The sequence below is a fragment of the Kogia breviceps genome, chromosome 15, assembly GCF_026419965.1.
Source record: "Kogia breviceps isolate mKogBre1 chromosome 15, mKogBre1 haplotype 1, whole genome shotgun sequence".
Lineage (NCBI taxonomy): Eukaryota > Metazoa > Chordata > Mammalia > Artiodactyla > Physeteridae > Kogia > Kogia breviceps.
The window spans coordinates 81,954,659-81,972,422 of NC_081324.1; the positions used below are offsets into that span (position 1 = coordinate 81,954,659).

Consider the following 17,764-nt stretch of genomic DNA (forward strand, 5'->3'; position numbering starts at 1 on the left):
ATCGCTCTCAATCCTCCTATTCCCCTGCAGCTCTAGGCACCCCCCACTGATCTACTTTCTGTCTCTATGGATTTGCATATTCTGGATATTTCATTATAAATGGAATCATGCAATATGTGATCATTTGTATCTGGCTTCTTCCACTTAGCATTATGTTTTCAAGGTTCATCCATGTTGCAATATGTATCTCTACTGCATTCTTTTTTTCTGGCTGAATAATACTCCATTATATGGATATACCACTTTTGGGTGGAAATTTGGGTTGTTTCCGATTTTCGGCTATGATGAACAATGCTGCTGTGAACGTTTGTGTACACATTTTTGTATGAACGTGTCTTCAGTTTTCTTGGGTATGTACCTAAAAATGGAATTGGTGGATCGCTTGGTAAACTCTAATTTTAATCTTTTGAGAAACTTCCCAGTTGTTTTTCACAGTGGCTGCACCATTTCATATTCCCACCAACAATGTGCGTTCCAGTTCCTTCACATCCTCATCATCACTTGTTATTGTCTCTCTTTTATAGGCATCCTAGTGAGTATCTCGTTGCGATTTTGATTCATATTTCCCTAACGGCTAATGCCCCCTTGTTCTTTGTGATGGTGGTGGTGATGATGATGATAATTTGCATCTATTAGGGAGAAAATGCACTTTCCCAGCTAAAAGTTGAAGCAACTTATTTCATAAACCTGGCTAAGCTGCCTTGATCAAGTCACTTAACCTCTCTGAGCCTCAGTTTCACATCTGTTCATAGAATGGTTGTGATAATTATACAAGAAAAGGCACGACAAGCTCTTATCAATGCCTAGCATAGGGTAAGGGCTTCACAAATGGTAGCTATTTTAAAAAAATAATCTTTTTGAATATAATAGGTACTTTCATATACACTCTCTCCTTTGACCCTCAAGGTAATCATGCCCAAGCTTGGGATTTCAGATCTGGAAATGTGGATTCAAAACTCCTTCACCGGGCTTCCCTGGTGGCGCAGTGGTTGAGAATCCGCCTGCCGATGCAGGGGATACGGGTTCGTGTCCCAGTCCGGGAAGATCCCACATGCTGCGGAGCGGCTGGGCCCGTGAGCCATGGCCGCTGAGCCTGCGCATCCGGAGCCTGTGCCCCGCAACGGGAGAGGCCACAACAATGAGAGGCCCGCATACCACAAAAAAAAAAAAAAAAAAAAAAAAAGACAAAACTCCTTCACCTTTATAAGCCTTGGTTCCTCATCTGATATTATTAGGATTATCATTATTTGAGTCATATGTTTTCTATGCAACAAATATTAAATAACAAGCATGTATATGAAAATTCTAAAGACATATTACTTAGATCAGATATCACAGAATGGATAATAAAGAATATAGTTAGTAAATTCTCCCTTATGAATCAATACATAGAGCATATGTCACAATTCCACATTGTGATGCAGCTTCCTGGTATTCTTGGGTCTAGCACGCAATGCCTTAAAAGAAGATTGCTGTATATATACGAACAGATTATTATGAGAGCACCTTATAATGATATTTTTCTTTCATATGGCAGAATCTTTTCTTACGAGCATTTAATTCCCTCAGATTCAGTTGTACATGTTCCACAGGAGCATGGAGAGAGAGCACAATTTAAACAGTGCAATGATTCAGCAATTGGGTGCCCCAGAGTAAACGTGAGAATGGGGTTCCCTCAGTGAGTTTCTGTTCCCACATGCTTCTCATAGCGTGAGCATCTTGCCTCCCTACCTGTGAACATTTTCCACTCAACATGTCCTCTAAAATAAGCCAACTCCTTCACCTCCACCTTTGAGACCCAAGCTCTTCAAACATATGCGCCATGCAACAACACTTTGGCACACAGAAAATAGCATAGGGTGCTGGGCACAGCAGAATTCATCTTAAGGACTGTAAGGGGGCAGTACCAGCCTTGACCTACACAATAGGGACTGCTTCCTGGACCCCACACTTTAGAGATCCCACCCTGGCCCTCCGCTAGCTGTAAGCTTCCCCACGGAGTAAGGAAGCTGTGGGGCTGTATTAGTTTTCTGTTGCTGCATAACAAATTACCACAAACTCAGTGGCCTAAAACACCATCACTTACTAGCTCACAGTTCTGTAGATGAGTAGTTTGGGCCTGGCGTGACTGGGTACTCTGCTCAGGGTCTCACAAGGTTGAAATCAAAGTGTCAGCTGTGCCGAGCTCTCACTTTGGGACTCTGGGAGAAAATTCACTTCTAGGCTCATTCTTCCTGTGGGTGGAATTCAATCCCATGCAGAATCTCTGACAGATTCAGAGCTCTGTCGGCCAGGGGCCACTCTCAGATCCTAGAGACCACTTGCACTATTTACCACGTGGCCCCTTCCATCTTCAAGCCAGTGATGATACAATGTTTTCATGCCTCAAATCTTTGACCTCTCTTCTGGGACCAGCCAAAGGAAATTCTCTGCTTTTAAAGGACTCATGCATTTGGGTCAGGCCCACCCAGATGATCTTGCTAGCTTCAGGTCAACTGTATAGTATAATCTTAATTGTGGAAGCATTTCCATCATACTCAAAGTTTGGGGGATTAGGCAGGGTGTGTCTGCCAGGATACAGGAAATATTGGTGTCCCCTTAGAAGTCTGCTGCCTCAGGGAAAGAATGTGCCAATCCAGAGCACTGGATGCGCTCCCCTCATCCCACCATGCTCGGTATGTAGGACCCCAGAATTCTCTTCCCAAATGGCCCTTAACCTTTTCCCAGATTTATCCTCTTGAGAGAAGACCATAGCACCCAGGGGCATGCTCCTGAGATCAAGGGGTGGCCAAGGGGCAGCTGAATGCAGGTGGAGGGTGTGGAGGGGGCTTAGGCATACAGTGCAGGGCATCCATACACAGGTGCACGAGGCCCTCACAGAGCTGGGAGGAGCCAGAGTGAGATGAGAAGGGGGGTGGGCTAAGGGCTAAGGGGTCAGAGGTCTCTTCAACCAATGCTTCCAAGTTCTGGCACAGAATTCTGAGGAGTCCAAGAATTCTAAACTTGAATCTGGCCTTCCAGGTTGTAATGAAGGTATGTCAGGGTAGATGAAAAAACACATTTCATTTTAAAGTCTGTTATGACTTTTAGGGACTTCCCTGGTGGCGCAGTGGTTAAGAATCCACCTGCCAATGCAGGAGACACGGGTTTGAGCGCTTGTCCAGGAAGATCCCACATGCCGCGGAGCAACTAAGCCCATGTACCACAACTACTGAGCCTGTGCTCTAGAGCCCGCAAGCCACAACTACTGAGCCCATGCACCACAATTACTGAAGCCCGCGTGCCTACAGCATGCTCCACAACAAGAGAAAACACCATGATGAAAAGCCCATGCACTGCAACAAAGAGTAGCCCCTGCTCACCGCAACTAGAGAAAGCCCGCCTGCAGCAACAAAGACTCAACGCAGCCAAAAATAAAAATAAATAAATTTATACCAAAAAAAGTCTGTTATGACTTTTAAACGTCTGAATAAGCAGTATGTGGACCTCCACTTCTTCTCTTGCCCAGTTGTCAGTTGCCTGTCACTGCTGTAACAATTAACCACAAACTTGGTAACTTGAAACAACGATTTATTCTCTCACAGTTCTAGAGACAACTGAAATCAGTAGCACTGGGCCAAAATCAAGGTGTTGGCAGGGCCACGCTCCCTCCAAGCCTCCAGGGGAGAATCCTTCCTTGCCTTTTCCAGCTTCTGGAGGTGGCCTGTGTTCCTTGGCTTGTGATCACATCACTCTAATCTTCAAGGCCAGCAGCCTTGACTCTGCTCCACCTTCACAAAACTTTCTCCTGTATGTGTGTGTATGTGTGTGGGTGTGTGTGTGCACGTGCATGAAATCTCCGTCTCTCTCTTATAAGAACACATATGATGGCATGTAGGGCCTACCTTGATAATCCAGGATAATCTCACCATCTAAAAATCCTTAACTTAATCGCATCTGTAAAGACCCTTTTCCCAAACAGGGTAACAGTTATAAATTCTGGGGATTAGGACCTGATAGCTTTGGGGCCATTATTCAGCCTACTCTAGGAGGTGTAGCTCCAGGCATTCAGCTCACTGGGGATGGGAGTGACTAAGATTCTGGCACTCATTCCCAAACATTATTGGCATGAGTTTCCACCTTAGGGCTTAGCAGTGGCTGGCCAAGTCTTTTCTCTGGAACAGTCCCTGTTCTCTGGGTGTTGTTCCTGGCTGTGTAGTGTCTCAGCAATCCTGGTGTTTGGTCCTCTGAGAGATTGTAAGAACTGCCTAATGTCCTTTAAAATCTCCTTCTTCCTTTACTTTTTAGCAGCTTTATTGGGGTATAAATTTATATATCATAAAATCACCCATTTTAAGCATACACTTCAATTATTTTTAGTAAATTTGCCAAGTTGTACAACCGTCATCATAATCCAGTGTTAGAACATTTCATCACCCCAATAAGATCCCTCATTCCCATTTGCAGTCATTCCCCATTCTCAACCCCTGGACCCAGGCAACCACTAATCTAGTCCATGCCTCTATAGATTTGCCTTTTCTAGACAATCTTTCTTCTTAAACGAGGCAGAGTGAACTCGGTTGTTTAGAACTAGAAACCCTGGCCAATATAATACTAATATCCCCTAATTATAGAAGAAGAAATGATGACTCAGAAAGGCTAAGTTACTTACATAAAGTCATGTAGGTAGTAAGTGGTAGAGCCAATGTTGAACCCAAGTATCTCACCCCAGAGTCCAAGCACCCACTAAAGTACTGCAGAGAACGCAGGAGGTGAGAGTACAAACGGCGGGAGGGGGACAATTTAGGAGGCTACTGGGTCAGCCAGGTGACAGCTAATGGTGATGTGGACTGAGGAGTTGACAGTGGTAGAGGAGAGAAGTAGACTGTTTTGAAGAACATTAGGAAGATAAAACAAAAAAAGTTGACAACTGAATGGATGGGGGGGAATGAGGGAAAGGATGAATCAGGGAGCGTGCCGTGTTCTGGCTTGGGCAGTTGACGAATGGTGGAAGAACTTATGGGGAGAGGAAATGTGAGGAAAAAAAGCCCATTTAGGTGAAAAAAGGGGTGGAAGATGAATTCAGAACTGAAGGCACTGAGCTTGACAAATCTATAGGACATACAAATACAGAAGCTTAGTTGCATATATGAATCTGGAGCTGGAGATGTAGATTTATATATCACCAGCATACAAATGGTAACCAGAACTACTGAAGTAGCTGCAGCTGACCAGCAAGAGAGGATGTAGGTGAGAAGGCAAGAGGGCTTAGAACAGACCCCTAAGGAATGCTAACCTTTAAATGATGGGAAGCACAGAGGTCTCCAAAGGATTCTCAGAAAGGGCGAACGTGGAGAACCAAAGCAAGTCAGGAGAATGTGGATTCTGGGAAGCTGAGGGAAGAAGGGGAGGCAGGGAGATGGTGCATGGACACTGGTGGCAAATGCTGCTGAGAATTTGCCAGGTCTGTGGCGTGTCTATTGGATTTAGCGATGGTGGTGTTGTTTACTTGGCACGAGAGGCTTTATAGAAGTTCTGGGGCTGTGGCGGAGCCAGACTGGAGTGAGCAGAGGAGTGAATGGAGATGCGGAAATGGATGTGGTGTCTCACTTTTTCAAGGGACGTCACTACAAAGGAGAAGAGAGGCATCCAGTGGTAGAAGGAGAAGAATGTGGGGTCGAGGGAGGGTTTATTTTTAAAATGGGAAATGATGTTGAAGTGCAGATGGAGAGGAGATTCGAGAGAAAAGGAGATGATGAGATAAATGAAAATTATCATCACGTTGCCATGGTCACTGACACCATCATCATCATCATCATCATCATTGCTGTCGTCACCAACTAACAACCACAAGGAAAGCTTGTTCTGTTCTGGGACTGTTCTAATTGTTAGACATTTCTTCCTTACATTGAACCAAAATCTATCTCCCTGTAATTTTCCCCTTTGATTAGAGTGCTGCCCTGTGGTCCCTTTTCTACTGGACACTTTCCAAATGGCTGCAGCCTGCTATTATATTTCTCCACTTCTCCAAACTAATAGCCCCAGTCCCTCTGGCTATGTCCCCCTAACACAGTATCCAGACCCTTTACTATCTCAGCCAAGCCCACACAACCACACTCTTGTTTGTCAAGGCTCTCTTAAAAGGTGGTGAATGCACACTTTTTTAATATACATCTTTATTGGAGTATAATTACTTTACATTGTTGTGTTAGTTTCTGCTGTACAACAAAGTGAATCAGCTATATGCATACATATATCCCCATATCCCCTCCCTCCCACCCTCCCTATCCCACCCCTCTAGGTGGTCACAAAGCACGGAGCTGATCTCCCTGTGCTATGAGGCTGCTTCCCACTAGCTAGCTATTTTACATTTGGTCGTGTATATATGTCCATGCCACTGTCTCACTACGTCCCAGCCTCCCCTTCCCCCCGTGTCCTCAAGTCCATTCTCAACGTCTGCATCTTTATTCCTGCCCTACCACTAAGTTCATCAGTACCATTTTTCTAGATTCCATATATATGCATTAGCATATAGTATTCGTTTTTCTCTTTCTGACTTACTTCACTCTGTATGACAGACTCTAGGTCCATCTACCTCACTACAAATAACTCAATTTCATTCCTTTTTATGAAATTTTACTCCCTGTGCTATGCTGCAGCTTCCCACTAGCTATCTAATTTACATTTGGTAGTGTGTATATGTCCCTGCCACTCTCTCACATCGTCACAGCTTACCCTTCCCCATCCCCATATCCTCAAGTCCATGCTCTAGTAGGTCTGTGTTTTATTCCCATCCTACCACTAATCTCTTCATGACATTTTTTTTTTTTTAGATTCCATATATATGTGTTAGCATACGGTATTTGTTTTTATCCTTCTGACTTACTTCACTCTGTATGACAGATTCCAGGTCTATCCACCTCATTACAAATAACTCAGTTTCATTTCTTTTTATGGCTGAGTAATATTCCATTGTATATATGTGCCACATCTTCCTTATCCATTCATCTGTTGATGGACACTTAGGTTGCTTCCATGTCCTGGCTATCGTAAATAGAGCTGCAATGAACATTTTGGTACATGACTCTTTTTGAATTATGGTTTTCTCAGGGTATATGCCCAGTAGTGGGATTGCTGGGTCGTATGGTAGTTCTATTTTTAGTTTTTTAAGGAACCCCCATACTGTTCTCCATAGTGGCTGTATCAATTTACATTCCCACCAACAGTGCAAGAGGGTTCCCCTTTCTCCACACCCTCTCCAGCATTTATTGTTTCTAGAGTTTTTGATGATGGCCAATCTGACCGGTGTGAGATGATATCTGATTGTAGTTTTGATTTGCATTTCTCTACTGATTAATGATGTTGAGCATTCTTTCATGTGTTTGTTGGCAATCTGTATATCTTCTTTGGAGAAATGTCTATTTAGTTCTTGTGCCCATTTTTGGATTGGGTTGTTTGTTTTTTTAATATTGAGCTGCATGAGCTGTTTATATATTTTGGAGATTAATCCTTTCACCGATGATTCATTTGCAAATATATTCTCCAATTCTGAGGGTTGTATTTTCGTCTTGTTTATGGTTTCCTTAGCTGTGCAAAAGCTTTGAAGTTTCATTAGGTCCCACTTGTTTATTTTTGTTTTTATTTCCATAACTCTAGGAGGTGGATCAAAAAAGATCTTGCTGTGATTTATGTCAAAGAGTGTTCTTCCTATGTTTTCCTCTAAGAGTTTTCTAGTGTCCGGTCTTACATTTAGGTCTCTAATCCATTTTGAGTTTATTTTTGTGTATGGTGTTAGGGAGTGTTCTAAGTTCATTCTTTTACATATAGCTGTCCAGTTTTCCCAGCACCACTTATTGAAGAGACTGTCTTTTCTCCATTGTATATCCTTGCCTCCTTTGTCATAGATTAGTTGACCATAGGTGCATGGGTTTATCTCTGGGCTTTCTATCTCGTTGCATTGCTCTATATTTCTATTTTTGTGCCAGTACCATATTGTCTTGATTACTGTAGCTTTGTAGTATAGTCTGAAGTCAGGGAGTCTGATTCCTCCAGCTCTGCTTCTTTCCCTCAAGACTGCTTTGGCTATTCGGGGTCTTTCGTGACTCCATACAAATTTTAAGATTTTTTGTTCTAGTTCTGTAAAAAATGTCATTGGTAATTTGATAGGGATTGCATTGAATCTGTAGATTGCTGTGGGTAGTATAGTCATTTTTGCAATATTGATTCTTCCAATCCAAGAACATGGTATATCTCTCCATCTGTTTGTATCATCTTTCACTTCTTTCATCAGTGTCTTATAGTTTTCTGCATACAGGTCTTTTGTCTCACTAGGTAGGTTTATTCCTAGGTATTTTATTCTTTTTGTTGCAATGGCAAATGGGAGTGTTTCCTTAATTTCTCTTTCAGATTTTTCATCATTAGTGTATAGGAATGCAAGAGATTTCTGTGCATTAATTTTGTATCCTGCAACTTTACCAAATTCATTGATTAGCTCTAGTAGTTTTCTGGTGGCATCTTTAGGATTCTCTGTGTATAGTATCATGTCGTCTTCAAACAGTGACAGTTTTACTTCTTCTTTTCCAATTTGTATTCCTTTTATTTCTTTTTCTTCTCTGATTGCTGTGGCTAGGACTTCCAAAACTATGTTGAATAATAGTGGTGAGACTGGACATCCTTGTCTTGTTCCTGATCTTACAGGAAATGGTTTCAGTTTTTCACCATTGAGAATGATGTTTGCTGTGGATTTGTCGTATATGGCCTTTATTATGTTGAAGTAGGTTCCCTCTATGCCCACTTTCTGGTGAGTTTTTATCATAAATGGGTGTTGAATTTTGTCAAAAGCTTTTTCTGCATCTATTGAGATGATCATATGGTTTTTATTCTTCAATTTATTAATATGGTGTATCACATGGATTGATTTGCATATATTGAAGAATCCTTGCATCTCTGGGATAAATCCCACTTGATCATGGTGTATGATCCTTTTAATGTGTTGTTGGATTCTGTTTGCTAGTATTTTGTTGAGGATTTTTGCATCTATATTCATCAGTGATATTGGTCTGTAATTTTCTTTTTTTGTAGTATCTTTGTCTGGTTTTGGTATCAGGATGATGGTGGCCTCATAGAATGAGTTTGGGAGTGTTCCTTCCTCTGCAATTTTTTGGAAGAGGTGAGAAGGATGGGTGTTATCTCTTCTCTAAAGGTTTGACAGAATTCACCTGTGAAGCCATCTGGTCCTGGACTTTTGTTTGTTGGAAGATTTTTAATCACAGTTTCAATTTCATTACTTGTGATTGGTCTGTTCATATTTTCTATTTCTTCCTGGTTCAGTCTTGGAAGGTTATCCCTTTCTAAGAATTTGTCTGTTTCTTCCAGGTTGTCCATTTTATTGGCATAGAGTTGCTTGTAGTAGTCTCTTAGGATGCTTTGTATTTCTGCAGTGTCTGTTGTAACTTCTTTTTCATTTCTAATTTTATTGATTTGAGTCCTCTCCCTCTTTTTCTTGATGAGTCTGGCTAATGGTTTATCAATTTTGTTTATCTTCTCAGAGAACCAACTTTTAGTTTTATTGATCTTTGCTATTGTTTTCTTTGTTTCTATTTCATTTATTTCTGCTCTGATCTTTATGATTTCTTTCCTTGTGCTAACACTGGGTTTTGTTTGTTTTTCTTTCTCTAGTTCCTTTAGGTGTAATGTTAGATTGTTTATTTGAGATTATTCTTGTTTCTTTCTTTCTTTCTTTTTTTTTTTTGCGGTACGCAGGCCTCTCACTGTTGTGGCCTCTCCCGCTGCGGAGCACAGGCTCCAGATATGCAGGTTCAGCAGCCATGGCTGACAGGCCCAGCCACTCCACGGCATGTGGGATCCTCCTGGACTGGGGCACAAACCCACATCCCCTTCATCAGCAGGCGGACTCTCAACCACTGCGCCACCAGGGAAGCCCAAGATTTTTCTTGTTTCTTGAGGTAGGCTTGTATAGCTATAAACTTCCCTCTTTGAACTCTTTTTGCTGCATCCCGTAGGTTTTGGATCGTCATGTTTTCATTGTCATTTGTCTCTAGGTTTTGTTTTTTTTTTTTCTTTTTTGGTACTCGGGCCTCTCACTGTTGTGGCCTCTCCCATTGCGGAGCACAGGCTCCGGACGCACAGGCTCAGTGGCCATGGCTCACGGGCCCAGCCGCTCCGCGGCATGTGGGATCTTCCCGGACCGGGGCACAAACCCGTGTCCCCTGCATCGGCAGGTGGATTCTCAACCACTGCACCACCAGGGAAGCCCTCTAGGTATTTTTTAATTTCCTTTTTGATTTCTTCAGTGATCTCTTGGTTATTTAGTAATGTATTGTTTAGCCTCCATGTGTTTGTGTTTTTTATGTTTTTTTCCCCTGTAATTCATTTCTAATCTCATAGCGTTGTGGTCAGAAAAGATGCTTGACATGATTTCAATTTTCTTAAATTTACTGAGGCTTGATTTGTGACCCAAGATGTGATCTATCCTGGAGAATGTTCTGTGCGCACTTGAGAAGAAAGTGTAATCTTCTGTTTGTGGATGGAATGTCCTATAAATATCAATTAAATCTATCTGGCCTATTGTGTCATTTAAAGCTTGTGTTTCCTTATTAATTTTCTGTTTGGATGATCTGTCCATTGGTGTAAGTGAGGTGTTAAAGTCCCCCACTATTATTGTGTTACTGTCGATTTCCTCTTTTATAGCTGTTAGCAGTTGCCTTATATAATGAGGTGCTCCTATGTTGGGTGCTTATATATTTATAATTGTTATTTCTTCTTCTTGGATTGATCCCTTGATCATTATATAGTGACTTTCCTTGTCTCTTGTAACATTCTTTATTTGAAAGTCTATTTCATCTGATAGGAGTATTGCTACTACTGCTTTCATTTGATTTCCATTTGCATGGAATATCTTTTTCCATCCCCTCACTTTCAGTCTGTATGTTTCCCTAGGTCTGAAGTGGGTTTCTTGTAGACAGCATATATATGGGTCTTGTTTTTGTATCCATTCAGCAAGCCTGTGTCTTTTGGCTGGAGCATTTAATCCATTCACATTTAAGGTAGTTATTGATATGTATGTTCTTTTTAAAAATAATTTATTTATTTATTTATTTATTTATTTATGGCTGTGTTGGGTCTTCACTGCTGAGCATGGGCCATCTCTAGTTGTGGCGAGCGGAGGCTTCTCATCGTTGTGGCTTCTCTTGTTGCAGAGCACAGGCTCTAGGCGTGCAGGCTTCAGTAGTTGTGGCACGTGGGCTCAGTAGTTGTGGCTTGTGGGTCCAGAGCTCAGGCTCTGCGGTTGTGGTGCACGGGTTTAGTTGCTCCGCGGCATGTGGGATCCTCCTGGGCCAGGGATCGAACCCGTGTCCCCTGCATTGGCAGGCACACTCTTAACCACTTCACCACCAGGGAAGCCCCAATATGTTTGTTCTTATTACCATTTTCTTAATTGTTTTGGGTTTGTTTTTGTAGGTCCTTTTCTTCTCTTGTGTTTCCCACTTAGAGAAGTTCCTTTAGCATTTGTTGTAGAGCTGGTTTGGTGGTGCTGAATTATCTTAGCTTTTGCTTGTCTATTAAGCTTTTGATGTCTCCATCGAATCTGAATGAGATCCTTGCCAGGTAGGTTCTTCCCTTTCCTCACTTTAAGTATATCATGCCAGTCCCTTCTGGCTTGTAGAGTTTCTGCTGAGAAATCAGCTGTTAACTTTATGGGAGTTCCCTTGTATGTTATTTGTCATTTTTCCCTTGCTGCTTTCAATAATTTTTCTTTGTCTTTAATTTTTACCTATTTGACTACTATGTGTCTCGGCATGTTTCTCCTTGGGTTTATCCTGTATGGGACTCTCTGTGCTTCCTGGACTTGGGTGGCTATTTCCTTTCCCATGTTAGGGAAGTTTTTGACTATAATCTCTTCAAATATTTTCTCTGGTCCTTTCTCTCTTTCTTCTCCTTCTGGGACCCCTATAATGCAAATGTTGTTGCATTTAATGTTGTCCCAGAGGTCTCTTAGGCTGTCTTCATTTCTTTTCATTCTTTTTTCTTTATTCTGTTCCGCAGCAGTGATTTCCACCATTCTGTCTTCCAGGTCACTTACCTGTTCTTCTGCCTCAGTTATTCTGCTATTGATTCCTTCTAGTGTAGTTTTCGTTTCAGTTATTGTACTGTTCATCTCTGTTTGTTTGTTCTTTAATTCTTCTAGGTCTTTGTTAAACATTTCTTGCATCTTCTCGATCTTTGCCTCCATTCTTTTTCTGAGGTCCTGGATCATCTTCACTATCATTATTCTGAATTTTTTTCTGGAAGGTTGCCTATCTCCACTTCATTTAGTTGTTTTTCTGGGGTTTTACCTTGTTCCTTCATCTGGTACATAGCCCTCTGCCTTTTCATCTTGTCTATCTTTCTGTGGATGTGGTGTTTGTTCCACAGGCTGCAGGATTGTAGTTCTTCCTTCTGCTGTCTGCCCTCTGGTGGATAAGGCTATCTAAGAGACTTGTGGAAGTTTCCTGTTTTCCTTTTTTAATTGAGGCGAAGTTCATAGAACATAAAAATGAACGATTTTAAAGTGAAGAAGTCAGGGGCATTTAGTGCCTTCACAATGCTGTGCAACCACCACCTCTATGTAGTTCCAAAACATTTTTATCACCCAAAAGGCAAACCTCATTATGCAGTTACTTCAATTTACCCCTGGCAGCCATCAATCCACTCTCTGTCTCAATGGATTTACCTATTCTGGACATTTCATATAAGTGGAATCATACACTAAGTGGCCTTTTGTGTCTGTCTTCTTTCACTTGGCACAATGTTTTTTGAGGTTCATCCACAGTATAGCAGGTGCATCCTATCATTCTTTTTTGTGGGTAGATAATATTCCATCATTTGGATAGACCACATTTTGTTTATCCATTCATCTTTTAATGAACATTTTGATTGTTTCCACCTTTTGACTATTGTGAATAGTGCTGCTATGAATATGCGTGGACAGGTATTTGTTTAAGTATGTAATGTTTTTTGAATTTCTTTAAACTTTATCTCATTCTGTGGCATGCTTTGTTTACTCAATATTATGTTATTTCCATATTGATACAAGCAGCTCTCCATTCATTTTCACTGTTGCAGAACATCCCATTGGATGAATCCAACAATTTATTCACCCATTCAATGTTCAAGGACATTTAGGTTATTTCCAGTTTTCCCTATTACAAATAGTACAGCTTTATACTTTCTTGTGTATGACTCCTTGGGCACATGTTTGAGTGTTTCTCTGGGGCATATACCTAAGAGTGGAATTGTTGGGGTGTGAGGAATGCATTTCAAATGTACAGTACTTCAGATTGCCAAATGTGACCTGTCTTTCCGTGAGTGTCCCAGGGGTCCTCAACCCTGGCAGTGCATTAGAATCAATTTTAGAAAAATATATAGGTACCTGGATAACTCTCCAGACCTTCTGAATCAGAGTTTCCAGGGATAAGACTGGGGAGCTGCAATTTTGAAAGCTCCCTAAGTAATGATACTGTACAGCCAAGGTTGAGAACAGCAGGGACCAAGCCTTGGCCCACTGTGTCTTGGTTTCCCAATGTCAGCTCATAGAGGGCAGCCATTGGCTTAGACTTCCTAATATCATTCAGATATCAGAGGCTGAGCAGAGGGAAGAGAACAAAATAGGTACCTGCCAAATGAATGAACAAAGCATTTAGAATAAACTCTTAAGGGACTTTCCTGGCAGTCCAGTGGTTAAGACTCCATGCTTCCAGTGCATGGGGGTGTGGATTCAATCCCTGGTCAGGGAACTAGGATCCCATGTGCCACGCAGCATGGCCAAAAAAACCCAAAAAGTAAAATAAAATAAACTCAATTATTCAGGGCAATGGGAGACAGGGAAGACAGATAAATGGGGATGGACTCCACCATTTTTAGTTCTCAATTCCACTTTCTCCCTCTCTTCCCCCACCATATAATTTAGATTCATATTCTAAAGAAGATATTCATAGCTAATGAATGGATCAAAAGGCAGAAAACCAGAGGCAGAGCCACATGATGCATGAACAAGTACCATACATCGTTAAGAGGTCTGGCTCTGGGCTGTAAGGTAGACCAGTCAAGGACCTCAGTCCTGCCACTGACTACCTGTGTAACCTTGGGCAAGTCCCTTCACCACTCTGAGCCCATTCCCTCACCTACAAAAGGGTGATGATTACAGTAACTATCTCCTCTTGCTCTTGTGAGCATTAAAGGAGATGATGCATACAGAGCACTTGGCATGTACTAAGTGCTCAATAAAGAGTAGCTGCTATTATCAATATTATTTATAAATCAGGTGGGTGTTTCTGGAAAGCAGGAGGCTGACCTGCTGGACACACCCTTAAAATGATGCTAATGTGTTACTGAGCCCCAAAACAAAGCTGGTGGACCAACCTGGGGTGGACTTGGGTATTTGAGAAGGCAACCTATAAATTAGGGTGTATATTAGGCAATATTAGAGGTTGGTATTGGGGCCAATAGTTTCTATGTAGTGAAAGCTCACTATGCGCCAGATATAGCGCTATGGAGTTTGCATGCATATCTCGTTCCATCCTCACAACAACCCTATGAGGTAGGTATGACTATTCTTCCCATTTCACAGGTAAGGAAAATGAGTCACAGAGAAGGCAAGTCACTTGCCCGAAGTCACCCAGCAAAGCTAGGATTTTAATGGAGGTGACTTTCGGAACCTGCATCCAAAACCAATGCACTGTGCCTCCCTTGAGAAAACCACTGATGCCCTTCTGTGTCTGCCATTTAGCTTTGCTTTGTTGAGTGACAAGCGGTACCAATGGAAAGAACCTGTTATCAGTTCTGTGCATGCCAAGGTGAAAGGGATGGCAGAGGTGAAAAAGGAGATTACGGAGAACGGACTGAAGAAGGTAGTATGGAATGTCTTCGACACGGCAGATTACACTGTCCCCTTGCAGGTGAGCACTTATCAACATCCTCCCAGGACTCGTCCCTTGTCACTGTCCCCAGGCCCTCGCACCCCTCCCTGGGACCTAGAACCTCACTCCAGAAAAACATTGGCCCCATTTAAAAAGCTCTGTGAAAATCCCAACTGAGAAAACCTAAAAATTGCAAAATTGGGTCAGATCCAGCAACTCGAAGGAGATGATTCTTTGCTTTATCAAGTCCTACAGGGTTTCTCAAAATAGCAGTGTGTCCTGGTGCATTGAAAACATGATTTGATTCACTCACACTTGATTTATGCAGTTTTTCAGAAGCAGGGCCATCAAGTCAGCAAACTTTGCCTAGATCCAGAAAGGTAAAGAACTTTCTGCCTAGAGGGGACCAGCCCTTCTATATTGTTTGTGTGACATCTTATCAACAAAAAATGTCTCCAGAAAACCACTCTTGGGTACAGTTTTGCACCAGGGAAAGGAAGGGTGTGGCTCACAGAGAAAGGGCATGAGATTGTCTCAATTTGCAAGAAGAGAAAATGAAAGTAGAATTCTCAAAAGGGAGAAACTGAAGTGGGGTTAAGAACAAAAAAGAACAGATGGGGGGCGGGAGGGACAAAAGGGCATGTTGGCAGCCCTTGGGAGCTGGAAACCTTTTCGAAATCATAAAAGCCAAGCTGCTATCCGTTTTTGTCTCTAACAGTGGGTCATTAAAACCTCCAGCTATTTCCCAGGTGGTGGGATGCCCTACTGCCCTTTCATTAAAGTCCTGGATAATCTGAACAGCGTTCTGATGGAGGTGACACCTCCACCTCCGCCTCCCCAGGTCTCTTGAATTTCAACTTAATGGGATTTTACTGTGTCCAAAAAATGAAAAGGCTGCTTTTGAGGCTGGAATGGAAAACCAATGCTCAATCAATTTGAACTGTTCCTCTGCTCTCCCTCGGCTCAGCAGGGCGGCTCATCCAGCTTTGATATTAAGCTCTCAGGGTTGTCGAGTTGCTTCCAGACCCTGATTTCTAGACTGAAACTTAGAAGAGTGGAAAGGTTCTCCCCCAGGCATTTAGCCAGCTGGATTACTATGATTAAGTAGTTCTGTTTTCAACAGCTTCGCCTTCTCTCCTTTTTCTCCGCAGGGGAACTCCTTTTTTGTGATGACAAACTTTCTCAAGATGGAAGGCCAAGAGCAAGGGTTGTGTCCCGAGGTAAGGTGTGATGGGTGATAAGAGTTCCTGGAGGAGACACAGGTTAGGGAAAATGGAAACTGATACCAGGCGCGTTTTGAAGCCTGCAAATATTTACTGAGCCTCTGCTCGCTACAAAGCAGGGGTGTAGATCTGGGCTGGGTGGAAACGGTGAGAAGATGTTGTAGTTCTCCCTCTGTAACCACCAGATCTTGGTCTGTCCCCCTGGGTCTCCAGCTCCAGCACTAGGAGCCTGTGCAGCTCAAGGCCTGCTTCCTCCATCGCTCACTCCCTGTGCAGCTCATGACAACAGGGATCCTTGGCCTTTGCACAGCACCTCATGTGTCAGTGGAGTCTCACTTCAACTTTAGGGGGGTGACAGCATTCCCAGCCCCATTTTACAGGTCAGCACAAAGGTCAGAGGGGTTCAGTGACCTCCTCAATGTCACGCAGCTTGCTGGAGGCAGAGCCAAGCTTAGAATCCAGATGTCCTCATTCACAGCTTCTGCCACGGTCCACTGTGAACTGCCTGCAGGGCCAGCCTGGGAATCAAGTTTGATTTTTCATCCCACTTCTTAGAGTTTTAGGCTCTATATCAGGTAGGAATGCTCCCATGTCTCCCTGCAATGGGTGGTAGTGGTGACGGCGGGAGACATGGCTAGTGGGTGGTGGTGAAGGCGGGAGACGTGGGGGCATTGCTCTCTCCGTACTCTCCACCTTCCCCTACTTTTTCTGGAAAACTGTCTTCCCTATCAAAACATACTGGTCCTATCCTGTCCCATCCCAGTCCTGTGTCCTGCTCTGTAAAATAACTAGCTATTCTGATAAGTTTGTCTGTAGCAAAAGTTGTCTAGGCAACACACTCCTGCTGTTCCCCTCTCGAGTAACACACCTGCGCGTGACCAGGGACCGTCCCGACTGAGGGGCGCAGCGCTGCGGCAATGTTGAGCGGGTCCCCAGCCTGTGGGGACGACCAGCCTTGCCTGTGGGTCTCGCTCGTCAGCCTACTCTGGTGACAAGGCCTAGATTTCTGCGTGTCTGAGAGATCAGGGTGGATAAGCTCTATCTCATTACAGTCTTGGCGTCATTTCTACCTAAACTTGCAAGCAAGCTAACATTCCCTTGGTGTCTATCTCAATAACGTTCCCCTAAAAGGAGACCTCTCTATGTTTATCTTGCCCCCATCTCCCCTTAAATGTTCCTGCTACTCTGATGAAGTAGCCGGCGCCAGTCCAACTAAACACTCCCTCCCACCTCCCTTCCCAGCAGCATCCAAAATTGTATCCAGTTTGGGGCCAGTTTGCTTCCCTTTTGTCCCATACTCTGGAATTGCTACTCACACTCCACGCCTGTGGTACTTTGCACAGATGCTTTTCTTTTCTTTTCTTTTCTTGGCTTGCTGCAGCTTGTGGGATTTTCGTTCCCCGACCAGGGGTTGAACCCGTGCCCTCAGCAGTGAGAGCTCGGAGTCCTAACCACTGGACCGCCGGGGAAGTCCCTCACAGCGCTTTTCAGGTTACTGAGACTGGTAAGGAAGAGACTTAGGGTAACCCAGAGCCTGGATTTAGGAGCTAGACTGTAAATGGTTTAATACTCGACGTATTAGCTTTTGTGACTTTGGGCAGGTAACTTCACCACTCTGTGCCTTGATATGTTCATTTGCAAAAT

At 43.0% G+C, this 17,764-nt stretch overlaps 2 protein-coding genes across 3 annotated transcripts in view; one reads left to right on the forward strand and one right to left on the reverse strand.

The window, feature by feature from the left end:
- IFT81 (intraflagellar transport 81) overlaps positions 1-17,764 on the reverse strand; it is a 190,913-nt gene that overhangs the window by 119,471 nt on the left and 53,678 nt on the right. The window lies entirely within an intron of this gene.
- Positions 1-17,764, forward strand: part of P2RX7 (purinergic receptor P2X 7) — a 48,318-nt gene that overhangs the window by 936 nt on the left and 29,618 nt on the right. The window contains exons 2-3 of one of the 2 annotated variants that reach the window (XM_059039576.2): positions 14,768-14,936; positions 16,049-16,117. In XM_059039576.2, the coding sequence (XP_058895559.1) occupies positions 14,768-14,936; positions 16,049-16,117 (238 nt within the window). Of the gene's footprint in view, positions 1-14,608; positions 14,937-16,048; positions 16,118-17,764 lie in introns of both variants that reach the window. The other variant, XM_067015042.1, reaches the window with a different exon arrangement.